This window comes from Pteronotus mesoamericanus, unplaced genomic scaffold (assembly GCF_021234165.1).
Source record: "Pteronotus mesoamericanus isolate MK-2021 breed Mesoamerican mustached bat unplaced genomic scaffold, CSHL_Meso_final contig_78, whole genome shotgun sequence".
Lineage (NCBI taxonomy): Eukaryota > Metazoa > Chordata > Mammalia > Chiroptera > Mormoopidae > Pteronotus > Pteronotus mesoamericanus.
In genome coordinates this window covers 2,194,565-2,206,719 of record NW_026555258.1, presented here as the reverse complement: position 1 = coordinate 2,206,719, position 12,155 = coordinate 2,194,565, and the positions used below count along the sequence as shown (strand labels likewise).

General features: G+C 67.6%; 2 protein-coding genes across 2 annotated transcripts; both read right to left on the bottom strand.

Annotated features, from left to right (window-relative positions):
* Positions 1-377: 377 nt before the first annotated feature.
* Positions 378-2,399, bottom strand: DNLZ (DNL-type zinc finger). The gene is made up of 3 exons (XM_054584806.1): positions 2,145-2,399; positions 1,410-1,549; positions 378-618 (listed from the first exon to the last, which is right to left on the bottom strand). The coding sequence occupies exons 1-3, from the start codon at positions 2,343-2,345 to the stop codon at positions 450-452; spliced, it is 510 nt and encodes a 169-aa protein (XP_054440781.1). The 5' UTR covers positions 2,346-2,399; the 3' UTR covers positions 378-449.
* Positions 2,400-2,723: 324 nt separating this feature from the next.
* Positions 2,724-10,229, bottom strand: CARD9 (caspase recruitment domain family member 9). The gene is made up of 12 exons (XM_054584805.1): positions 10,161-10,229; positions 8,464-8,661; positions 8,058-8,195; positions 7,104-7,408; positions 6,610-6,972; positions 6,219-6,344; positions 5,672-5,863; positions 5,277-5,318; positions 4,865-4,913; positions 3,507-3,583; positions 2,939-3,015; positions 2,724-2,823 (listed from the first exon to the last, which is right to left on the bottom strand). The coding sequence occupies exons 2-12, from the start codon at positions 8,645-8,647 to the stop codon at positions 2,724-2,726; spliced, it is 1,653 nt and encodes a 550-aa protein (XP_054440780.1). The 5' UTR covers positions 8,648-8,661; positions 10,161-10,229.
* Positions 10,230-12,155: the final 1,926 nt, after the last annotated feature.

The window sequence follows — 12,155 nt, the reverse complement described above, 5'->3', positions numbered from 1 at the left end:
ATTGGCTGTCCCTTCCAGGCCTCTCCCCAGAGACGCCTGGGCACGGCTGAGCCACCTTGTGCCTGTCCCACGTCTGCTCCTCCCAGCCGTGCACCCAACAGGGTGGCACTATGAGCATCTTCATCTGCAGACGGGAAGGCAGAGGCTCAGAGAGGCAAAGTGACCCCCCAGGGCCACACAGCCAGTCAGGAGGGGCTCAGCCCCCACGTCCAGCCCCTTCCCCCCGGACACAGCCTGCATCGGGCAAGTACAAGGGCAGGTGCTCTGCGCAGGGCGACAGTGGAGGGCCAGGCGTCCCGCGGCTGCCCCTGGAGGGGTTCCTGAGTCATTCTGACTCCAGAACTGGGCAACAGGAGAGCCCAAGGCCCGTCATCTGCACGTGGTGTCTGTTTATTGAGAGAAACAGGCAAGTGTGAGCGACGCGGCCCCTCCTCGAGGGTGGGGCAGGGTCAGCCACGCTCTGTCTTGCCAGGGCTGGGGGGGTCCTGGTCCTCATCCCCTTCCGTAGCAGCAGGAGATTCGGGGGCCTCCGCAGCCTCTAAAAGCAGCTCCAGGGCCCCACCACCAGCCAGGCGGTGCACCTTCTCCCCTCTGGCCGCCAGGATTTCCTCGATGTTCCTGAGGGAGAGGGGCAGCGTCACACTCCGGACCCCTTGCCCGTCCTGCGCCTCGGCCCGCAGGGGCACCGGACGCCGGGCTCAGGCCGGGAACGTGGGGCCCCGCGCTGGTGCGGCATCGGGGCTGCCGCCGCAGCCCTCGCGGAGCTGTCTCCTCGCCCCCCCAGGAGCAGCCGCTACGACTGTCCCCTTCCCAGGGGAGAGCGCTTGCTCAGAAGTCAAAATGAACTGCCCAGGGCAGCCTGGCCACGGGTGCCTGACCAGCGCCCCCCACAGAGGGGTGAAGCCGACGGCAGGCCCAGGGCCCCGACCACCACACCTCCCACGTGCCCTCAAGTCTGGTGTGGCCGACCGGACAGCTGCGATGGAGGACAACGGCGTGACTGGCTAGGGTCCCTGACTCATGGCCGGCAGGCAAAATATCTTTGTAGAGTGAAAGAAGGAACCAAAAATTAAAGGAAGTCATCGCTTTAAGAGTCATCATAGTCTGACCTTTCACTTTAGGGGAGGCCAGTGGTCCTGACAAAGGGGTGGGTCCTGCTTGCTGTCAGTGGCGGGGGGTAGGGGGTGTCAGGCAGTGCATCAGGGCCAAAGGGGGCTGAGCAAGGGCTGAAGATTTTGCAAATAAAAACATGTCCCATACCTGGGGCATATTTATATAAAAGTTACCTGTGGCTTATCTGAAACTCAGATATAACCGCTCTTCCAGCACTGGTAAGGCTGGAGAAGGGGGCTCCTTAAACCTCCTTAGGGGGAGGGTCAAGGGTGGGGCCCCTGGCCAAGTGGCCTCACCTCTTCCCATCCAAGTCAGAGAACCAGCCCAGGTTGTCTGCAATGATGTGGTGATTCTGGCAGCCGGGGCAGGTTACAATGACCACACCCTGGTGATAAGCCAGCCTGGAGATTTGCTTGGAGGAGCGAGTCCCACAGACCTGGTGGAGATCAGGGAGACACGGAGCGCAGGTGAGGCCACAGGTCTGGCCTCTCTCCTCCCACAAAGGCCCCTCCCATTGAGGGTTAGCTCCACTCCAAGGCAGGACCAGCCCTTTTCCTAAGGTGCTCCTGAGGGATAAATCCACTCCTCACCACGAGCCTGCCCCACCCCTCTCCGTAAAAGCCATGCCATCGCTCCACCCTCCATGCAGCCCCGCCCCTCTCCCAGAAGGACCCGCCCCCTAAGGGACAGCATCACTTTCCAAGTGTGGCCCTGCACCGCCGGCAGAAGAACCCGTCCCAAGGGTCGCTTCAGCGGCTCCCCGAAGGCCCCGCCCCTCTCCAGGAAGGCCCCGCCTCTGATGATAGCTCCACCCCCGCGAGGCCCCCTCCCTTACGGGATAGCTCCACCCCTCCCCGAGAATGCCCCGCCCCCAGGGGGGTAGCTCCATTCTCTGCACGGCCCCGCCCCTCTTCCAGGAAGGACCCGCCCCTAAAGGGATAGCCCCACTCCACGCGGCCTACACCCCCGCACCACTTTTGTCCAGTGCGCGGTCCAGCGCCAGGTGCGGCCCCGGCCCGGCGCGCGCCCACCTTGCAGGTGTAGACGAGCTGATAGTGCGCCGTCCTGGGCCCAGGCTTGGAGCTCGAGCGCCGCCAGCCGCAGACCCGGGCCCGTATTTTCCCCACGGCTTCCCGGCGGGCTCCGCACCCCCACAGCTGCCTCAGACCCGGCCCCCGGGGCCGCACGCGGCTCACCAGCGTCGACACCCGGCACAGTGCCGCTCGCAACATCCCTCCCGCCCCGCTGTCGTCCGGCAGAGCTGAGGCCGCGCCGCCGCCATCTTGGAAGCGGGCAGCGGCGGAAGCGACCTTCCTCGGCCCGCGTAGCGGGCTCTGCTACCCCCTGGCGGCGGGCGGTGCGCGCCGACGGACAAGGGGTTGGAAGGTGCGCACGAGTAAGGCTATCCGTCGTTTATTTAGGAGCTGCGTTTCTAACACTGCTCATGCGTGTGCGTTACATAAAGGTTGAACTCGTCGGTGAATGGCACAGTGCGTGTGCTGGTGAGGAAACGGGCGGCCGAGAGAGAGGCGGCCCAACGGGGCGGCGCCCACTCCTGGCCGAGCGGTCAGCGGCTGCTCCGGGCCGGCGGGCCTCCTGCACGACGGCCGCTAGGAGCCCTCGGTGTCGGTGTTGTCGCTGCCTGTGGTGTTCTCCCAGTCCACCTCCCCTTGTCTTGAGCCGTGCTGCATCTTTCGGAGCGCCCGCTTCCTGCGAGAGAGCCGAGGGCACAGATGTGCGCAGGCGCCCTCGGGCCGCGCACCCGCACGCCCCCCGCCGCCCCTCCCTCCCTGCCCGCAGCCGGCCAGCGCCCAAGTGGGCCCACCTGCGGTAGTTCTCAAAACTCTCTTTGAGGCGCCGCCGCTCCTTCTCGGGGGGCTCCCCGCCGCTCAGACCTGCCCCCTGCAGCGGAGTACAGGGACGTAGGCGGGGAGGCTCAGGCTCCAGCCAGGGCCCGCGTGGGCCCCACCCCCGCCCCGGACTGAGTGCGGTGGGGCCCATATGGGAGCCCGCTGCGCTAGCTCTGCATGGGAACAGACTGGCCGCCGTCGTGTCCTGTGCGCACCCCCTGAGGGGAGGGAGGTGTGGGACCCTCCCTTCAGATGACCAGACAGGCCCAGAGCGTGGTCGGGATCCCAGGCCAGGGTTCCCCTTATCCCTTTCCAGTGGGGGACTCGGGGGCAACAGAGGTTATCCACTAAAGCTGCCTGGCCGAAGACAGGCTTCCCACTGCCCTGTCCTGGCGACGCCGCTGCCCGCTGCTTTGTGCAGGGAAGGGGCTCAGCTTCATGTTCCAAACACTGCCCCCCAAGAGCCCGTGAGCAGGGCAGAGACCCTTGTGATCATCCGACAGGAATCCCTCTCCCCACCCAGGGCCACCAGAGCTGCCTTACATTGGGGGTCAGTGAGAGCCGTTCCTTCTGCAGAGCCTCAAAGGGCTGCTCTGGGCTCTCCCTGTCAGCCAGGCCACCTGGAAAGGAAAGCTGAGCCTGTGGGTCCTGCCCACTTGGCAGGGCCCACACCCCCTCCTCGGCCCTGGTGTTGCCGGGCCGGCTCTGCTCCATCCTCACTTGGACCGCACTGGGGCTCACTCCCCACTCCCAGAAGGAGACTCCCTGGGGCTGCTCCCTCCGGGATGTCCAGGCCCCTCCCCTGTGGGGGCTGGGGTACTGCTGCGGTTGGACCCCTCCCAATGTGCCAGGGCCTGGACAGGCCCAGGGCTCAGGACCCTTGGGCGTCAGGTGCTCTGAGGGGCCAGCTCCCCTAAACCGGCCACGATGGGAGACTATGGACTCCAGTCTCAGGGACATCATAGTGGGCCCAGGGGTCTGCCTGGTGCCGACACCCCGCTCCTCAGCCTCCGACCCTCGAGCCGCCCTGGCTCCTGTGAGGGGCCACACCGCCCTGGGCCAGGGCCCCAGGGCTGGATGGCTCGCCACCTTCCAGATCCTGCTGCGTGTCCCTCTGGGGCGCTCGGTAACCTCAAGCCCCGTCTTTGGGCCGCAGCAGACTGCCCGACCCTCACTTCTCTATTCGGTGTCCCTTCTTCCTCTTTTGCCCCCTTCAGAGGCTGGGGTCAGGCCTGACACTGAGGAAGTCCTGTCTGGCTTCCCACGCACACTCTGCGGTGGACCCCTCCTCTTCCCAGCCCAGCACAGGCTCTTCCGGGACGCTGACACCCACCTGCAGAGCGAGGCCCTGGCCCCTCTCACCCCACTGGGCCATCTCCCGGCTGCCCCAGCACATTCCTGCCCCAGTCAGGCAGCGGGGTCCTACCCCTGCCACCTGAAGTACCCCCCGCCCCCGCCCTGCCCCGCCATTTGCCGCAACAGCCCCCTTTCCCTGCTCTGCCCCTGCTTCCTGACCCGGCTCATCCGGCACACCTGGGCGCCGCCTTACTGCCGCCTCCCCTGCGCCCTGCCAGAGGGGGCGCTCAGCGAGGGCAGGGCGCCTCCAGCCTGTTGATGGCAGCCGGAGCTGGGGTGCAGACCCTGCAGGCCGGGCCCTGGATTCAGAGGGGGCTCTCGAGAGCTCGCTGAGGGACTTTGGGGTTACCTGTCCCTCCCAGCCTCGGTGTCCCCCACCCCCCGCCTCGGGAAGTCCCATCGTGAAGATCCGTGGGACAGGGCTGGAGGAAGCATCCCCAGGCACCAGGTGCCAGCCACCCGGGGCTGCATGTGCCGAGGGTGGGGACTGGCATCAACTCGGGGCGACAAGGAGGCTGGGGGTGGCTCCCGTGCTCCCCCCTCACCTTTGTCAGAGAGCTGGGCATCCTCCTCCAGGTCCTGGGGGATCGAGAGCTTCCAAAGAGATGGGGCAACCAGTTATCACCCTGGCTCTGCAGACCTGGACCTGACCCGCAGCGCGGCTGCCCCCGCCGCCGTCACCCTCCACACCGATTCCTCTGGGACCCCTGCGGCACAGCCAGGCCAGGGCCCCGCAGGGAGACCCCCACGAGGGCCCGGGGTGGGTGCTGCACGTGGGGGCCCCGCAGGCCCCTGCTGCTCTTCCTCTGCCCGGCCGAGCGACGGGAGGAGAGGGGACGGCCCCGCTCACCAGAGCCGGTGGCAGGCGGCCGAGCTTCTGGAGCTTCCAAGGGACGCGTATGGGGCTGTGGTCCGGGAGAGGCTGTGGCCGGGAGCCTGCCCGGGGGTCACACTCACCTCCTGGGAGTTCCTGGGCGAGCTGTCCTCCAGGTCGGAACTCTGTGGTCATAGAAGAGGGGCCGTTCAGCAGGCAGCGGGGAACGGAGCCGCCGTGGGAGTGGGCTGTGGTGGGGGTGGTGAGGGGCCCCCTCTGCCCCTCGTCACACTCAGAGCCCCCTGCCAGACCCTGGGTTCCTGCAAGTGGGCTCCATTCGGAGGGGGTTCAAGAAGGCCGGGGGACCTGCTAGGGCCACCAGGGGGCAGTGGCCGAGACAGACCAGGACGAGGCTAGCCGGCGGTTCCCCCTCCTCCTCCTCCTCCTCTTCCTCCTCCTCCAGTCTCTGGGGACCTGCCCGCTCCCGGGGGGCCACCCTGGGGTCCCTCCGCACACGCAGGGCCCTCGGGAGGCGCACCAGGACCAGCATCTCCAGCTGCTGCTGCTTGAGCCTGCCCTCCGCGGCCAGCAGCTGGCCCTCACACTGGAACAGCTGCAGCTGCAGCTCATCCGCCTTCTCGCTCAGCTCCCGCACTTGCTTGCGCAGCACATCCTTGTCCTGCAGGCTGCGGGCATACTGCGTGTGCAGCTCCTCCCTTGACGAGATGGCCTGCGGGGAGACCCACGGTGGGGACCTGGGCGGCCCTACACCCAGCACAGCCACCCACTGGCCCAGCCGGGCCCAGCCCGGCCCAGCCTGGCCTCCTCCGCGGCAATTGTTAAAGACTCTTGGCAGGAAGTGTGGGCCACTCAGAAAAGATAAGGAGATAAAAAACCTCCACACGTGTCATTCCCCCAGCCCTGCCTGTTGCTGGATGTTCCACACATGTGCCCCACGCACAGGTTTGTGAATTTCAGCTGTGGTTCAGGTCAAGACCGTGGCTGTGAGCGGCTGCATGCTGTTCTTTAGAACGAACGCACCACGCCGCACCTTCCGCGCCCGCAGGCCCAGTGGGTGTGGCTACCTGGTCCCGCTCGATGGCCACCTCCTCCATCTGCAGCAGGACGGCCTCGATGCGGTCCTTGTACATCCTGGAGTCCTTCCGCAGGGCCAGGCACTGCAGCTCGAACACCTCCTTCTCCTCCGCGCACTGCAGGAGACGGCAGCTAGGCTCCTCCGCCCGCGGCCCCGACCCTGCAGGCTGGAGGGGCCCCGCAGGCCCTGCCAGACCTGGGCGCCCAGACCAGCGCTTGGCCCTGGCTGTCCCGGGGAGAGCGGGCGATGGGCGGGGCAAGGCGGCAGGGCCCTGTGCCTCCAGGCAGGGGACAGACGGGGGATGGGGAGCTGCCCGCTAGCAAGCCCCGCCCCGCCCCAGGTGCCCCCCACAGCCATGTCCTGCAGCCCAGGCGGCGTACCCGGGCGCGCAGAGCCTCGCTCTGGCGCAGGTCCTTGCGCAGGGTGAAGATGGTGGTCGCCTGCTCCTGGTGGTCCCGCAGGGCCTGCCGCCAGTCCTCCTCCAGCACCTGGATGTAGGGGCTGCCCCTGTCTGGCCTGCCCTCTGGCAGGGGGCGCAGGGCGCCGGGCGGCAGGGTGGCGGCCTGCGTGGCGGCCTCCAGCTCCTGCACGCGGGCCTGCAGCTGCGCCTTCTCCTGCTGCAGCTCCCACAGCAGCTCCTGGCTGGGCCGCTGCTCCATGGCGTGCCGCAGCTTCAGTGTGTGCTTGCGCTCCACCTTGCAGTCGTCCTCGGCCTTCATCAGGCTGTGCTTGAGCCGGTCCACCTGCCGACGGACGGACGGCTGTCAGCTTGGCAGCCCCCCCACCGCAACCGGCTGCGGGCCTGCCGCCGGCCCCCCTGCCAGGGACGCCCAGGGACGCCCAGGGACGCCCGTGGCCCCGGCCCCTGGGGCACCTCCAGCTGCAGGTCGCGGTTTCGCATGAGCGCAGCTCCCTTCTCCTCGCTCTGACGGGCCAGGCGCATGGCCAGGTCGTAGTTCTCGTCCTTGCAGCGCTTGAGCTCACGGCTGCAGGCCTCGCACTCCTCCTTGAGCTTCTGCACGCGCTCCTGGTGCTTGCGGAGCAGGCTGTCCTTGACCCGCAGCTCCTTGATGAAGTCGTCCTTGGAGCTCAGCAGGGCTGTGAGGTCCTGCACCTTCTTCTGCAGCTTCGTGACCTCGTTCATCAGCAGCTGTGTCAGGCCCGACTCCCCAGACGCGTCTGCGGACCGGGCCGGCGTCAGCTGGTCATCGGTCACCCGCTCCACCTGGCCCCATCATCCCCTGGGGCCCTGGATGGGACCAGCAGCTCCTGGATCCCAGGGACAATTCCCAGTCACTGCTGCTCCCCTGGAGGAAATGGACTGAGATTCTGACCCCCCCACCCCCAGACAGGGTGCAGCCAGGGGGCCAGCATGTGTCCTGTTTCTTTAATTGTGTTGTGATCTTGACTATGACGCAAGAGGACTCAACTCTGGGGCCAGGAGGGGGCAGCATCGCCTTTGCTGGGACCAACAGGCCCCTGGCCTGTCCAGTCAGATGGTCTTCTGTGTGGGACAGGCCCCGGACCCTGGGTCGGCCTGTGCACCCCCACCCCCCACCTGCCTCCCACTCCAGACGAGCCGCGGGACGGGAGCCGCGGGACGGGAGCCACGAGCAGGCACGCCTGCAGGGGCCCCTCCCCACGCCTGCCTCCGTCGTCTTCTCCCATCCCCATTTAATCTCGGGGAGACCCGACAGGGGGGGCCTGCCGGCCCCCGCCCCCAGGCCCACTCCACCGGGTCCTGACCCTTGACCCTGGCCCTGCGCCTGTCCTGCTCTGCCCCACTCGCCCTGGCCCGCCCGGCCCCACGCCGGTGTCCAGCCCTCACCGATGATCATGGAGAAGACACGGCTGGGCTCCTTGCCCGTGACCTTCTTGTAGAGCTGGGGGTAGTAGAGCTCCAGGCTCTCGAGGAAGGCCACGTAGCCCTTGTGGCCCGTCCGCTGCAGGATGTCCAGCAGCACACCTGCAACCCAGAGAGGCTGAGCGGGGCCGCGGTGCTGGGGGAGCGTGGGTCTAGCCAGGCCAGCCAGGTAGGGGGCCGGGGGCCGCCCCCCGCCCCTGTTCTTGGCCCTCCATGGCCTCAGCTGGTGGGGCGGCGCCAAGCACATGGGACAGGCGCGGGGTGCCAGGGATCTCCCGCCCCCGTGTGGCCGCGAGGGACCAGGGTGGGCAGCAACAGCGGCAGCCACTTCTGGGTGGGCTCCCTGCCGACCGGGTGGGGCAGCACTGACCCACTTTCCGCTTGCGGATGACCAGGTTGGGGTCGCTGAGCACCTGCTCCTCGTCGTCGGGGTTCAGGACCTTGCACTGCCGCAGGTAGGGCGTGATGCGCGAGGGGTCGATGACCGAGATGAGCTTCACCCTGAAGCCCTCCAGGGTGCTCCAGCACTCGTCCTCGTTCTCGTAGTCTGACATGGCGGCGGGGGCGGCTGGGGCGCGGAGAGTGCAGGGTGGTCAGACCCCGCCACGACCCGGGCCGGCCTCTGAGGTGCCGGCCGGAGTGCGGGTCAGAGGCCGACGCAGAGCTCGCCCAGGAGCGCCGGGGAGAGGCGTGCGGCCGCCCCCCGCCCTCCCCCCTCGGTAACCAACCACACAGCGGCGCAGCGCCCTGGGGTGGCTGTCCCCAGCCTGTCCTGGGCCGTGGTCCCGCCCCTCCGGCCACTCTGAGTTACCCAGGTAAGAGTGCGGGGCGGTGTGGAGATGCCCCAGGGACAGGTGGCGTCTAAGAAAACACTGTCCTCTTCAGCAGGGCCCTCTAGCCTCTGCCCTGCTCCTGGACACCCCCTAAGTGCCACAGGCCTGGAGCTGGCAGGGACAGCTGCCTCCCTTCGCAGAGCTGAGTGGGCAGGAGGAGCTGCTGGTGCCGGTGCCACCTGCTGGCACAGCCTCACTGGCAGGTGTGGGAGGGAGGTTCCAGCCCCCGGCCAGCTGCTGCCCAGCCTGGGGCCAGAAGCATTTTGGCAAGGGACCCTCCCACCTGCGCAGCCCCATGACTTCCTCATTCCCCAACTCCACGCCCGCTCCCATCCCAGTCCTGCCCCCTCCTCTCCTTCCGGTGGCTGGCCAGTGATGCAACAGCCACCCAGCAGCTGCGCAGGGCTGGCCAGCTCTGAGTCAGGCTCAGCAACACTGCTCTTTGGGAAGGGTAGCCGGACGCCTACAGGGGAGCCCGGCCTGGCACACGGGGAGGGACTGCAGAGGTGGCAGCTGGGGCCGGCCGGAGATGTTGCTGAGGCGCCTGTTCCAGGCACTCCGGTCCTTCCTGTGTCCCCAGTCACCTCTGGGCTCCTCTCCCGCCTCCCAGGTGAGGCAGGGCCAGGCCACACTCCTGGGGACAGTCGTGCCTGCGGTGGCAGCTCTCTGACAAAGGGGCTGCTTATCTTGGGACTGCCCACTGCTGTTCCTGTCTACCGGACACCTGCCCTCTCCGGGGCCAGGCCAAGGCAGGGAGCAGCCATGTAGTCACTGCTCCGGGCGGTGGGGACAGAACCTTCAGCTGAGGTGGACATGGGCAAGGCTGGCACCAGCCCCAGGATCTAGACTGCACTCCTAGAGGCCTGGATGGGGGCGGGCCTGGGCTTTGGAGGGATTTCCCTGACTTCTGCTGTGCTTAGTCTCCCCCCGGCCCAGCAACAGCCAAAACATTGAGGAAAGACACAGAGACTCAGTGGACGGTCCTTGGGTCCCTGGCCATCCTGCCTCTCTAGCCTAAAGCCGGCAGGTCGGACACCTGACGCCCTGCTGTTGGCTCCACTAAAATGCAGAAGCAGGGGCCCGTGGCCAGGAAGGCGCACGGGGCAGAAGGGTTGAGGCTACTGGGTGCCCTTCTGGGACGTTTGCAGCAGGACCTGCCCTGTCCCGGGGGGCCCCAAGCAAGGAGCCCAGTGTCATCCCCGCCACCTCTCAGAGAGGGCACGGGCCAGCCTACCTCAGGGTCCTAGAGGGGGCACCTGCACCGCTGGATGCCGAGCAGCCACAGACGCCAATTCAATGAGGGACAGGACGGGCTGCCGCCACCGGCAGCGAGGGCAGGCGGAGCCGAAGGGAGGCCAGTACTTCCTGAAGTCCCAGGTGGCTGCCCTCTGATTGGCCAGCCAGGGAGGCCCGGGAGGTCGGCCCGGGGAAGTGGAAGTTGCCTGGCTCAGAGGAAGGCTGTCGGGAGCCCTGCTGCCCCAGAGGCCCGGCCTCAGCCACCCCAGAACCCCCACAAAGTGCAAGTGTCAGCAAGGACTCTGCAGGGGCTGGCCCAGGACGCACACCGCCGGGTCTGCTTTGGCCCAGACACAGGCTTCTGGAGGCTTTTCAAGCAGGGGGTGCTCTGTGCCTAATGCGTTCACCCTTGCCAGCCCCCTGGGGACGAGCAGCCAGGCAGGGGCGCTACGTAGGGGACACAGGCGGGAAGAAGTCACCCAGGACCTGAGGGCACCGGACTCTGGGCTCCTGGCTGAGCACCCCCACATGCAGCCAAGCCAGCACGCGCGTGGGCCACGTAGGGACTGCCGTGTGGTGTCCCGAGGCCACTGCAGCCTGCAGGAAGGCACTGCCTGGCCACACTTGCCCCACGCCGCCAGCGGCCAATGCTGTGGCTAGCGCCTCCTCAGCCTTTCCTGGGAACGTCCCCACTTCCCACCAGGACACACGGGATGGTGGCAGCAGGCTCCCGAGACCCTGACAGCCATGGCACCAGCCCTCTGTGGGCCCTCTCGCCAGGCACCGCCTCGTCCCTGGTACCCAGGGAGCTGGGCGGCTGCCTGCTGGGGCGTGGGGATGGCAGCCGGACGGGCAGGACGGGCCGGACAGACTCCCTGTGGCCAGCAGCCCACCCCGCCTTCCTGAGGGAGGCGCCCGCCTTGCCTCACCGCTCGCTTCCTGTGGCACCCTGGCCCTTGCCCCTCTGCCCACAGCCCACGGCGGTCGGCTGGCTGTTTGCCTGAAACCTCGGAGCCCTGCACAAGCAGTGGCTGCTGAGTCTCGGGGGCAGCACGGGGGCCTGACTCCCGCCAGAAGCGGGCAGCCTGGGGCCCCGTGAGCCCTTGGGAGACCCACACTCTGGGGGCCCGAGCCAGGTCGGATGCCACTGGCTTTGGTAGGGGTGGGTGGCCCCGCTGACTGGATGGTGGGCTGCGCAGGGCCCACGACCAGCCCGCTTCCCGCTTTGCATGAGGGAGGCTAATGAAGAGGCATTAAATAACAGACCTGCCTCGCTCTTGGGGTACATCGGGGTTAAGCTAAGACATCGGGAACAGAAAGACACCTGGATGACCCCTGCACACCTGGGAACTAAATACAAACCTCTGGAGAGCCTCCGGCTGGGGGACATCGAGCGGAAGCCGGGGTCAGCTGAGCGCAGGTGCCCAGCAGCAGCCGCACACACAGGCAGCCAAGGGGCGGGCAGGCCCTGGGAAGGGGGGCGCGGGGCCCCCGGTGGGTGGAGGGGGCCAGGGGTCCAGGCACAGCTGGGCCCAACTGCGCCATTTCTGGGCTGGACACTTTCAATAAACCAGGGAAATCAAAGCAAAGTGGCCACAAGTTCAGGAGGGGACCACAGCCTCGGAGGCTGGGGGCTGCACCCAAGCACCGCGTCCCAGGGCAGAGGGCAGAGGGCAGAGGGGAGGGGACAGCAGCTCTGGGACTGGGCCTGGTGCTAGAGGAAGGCTGCGTGGAGGGAAGCGGCGTTTCGTGGGCCGCCTGGTCGGCCTGGCCTGTGCGGTCTGGCCGGCAGAGGAAGTGGGTCCCGCATCCCTGAGGTGGCGCCCAGAGGGCTGGCAGCCACGCTGCTTCTTGTGAAAAGGCCTCTGCACCCCCACCCCCTGCAGAGGCACGGGGAGCAGGGGCCCTGAGGACCCCAGGGCCCCGCCGGCGGCTCCCAGCACGTCCAGGGGAGGCCTAATCTCTCCACTTGCTGCCCAGGATCTCAGGACAA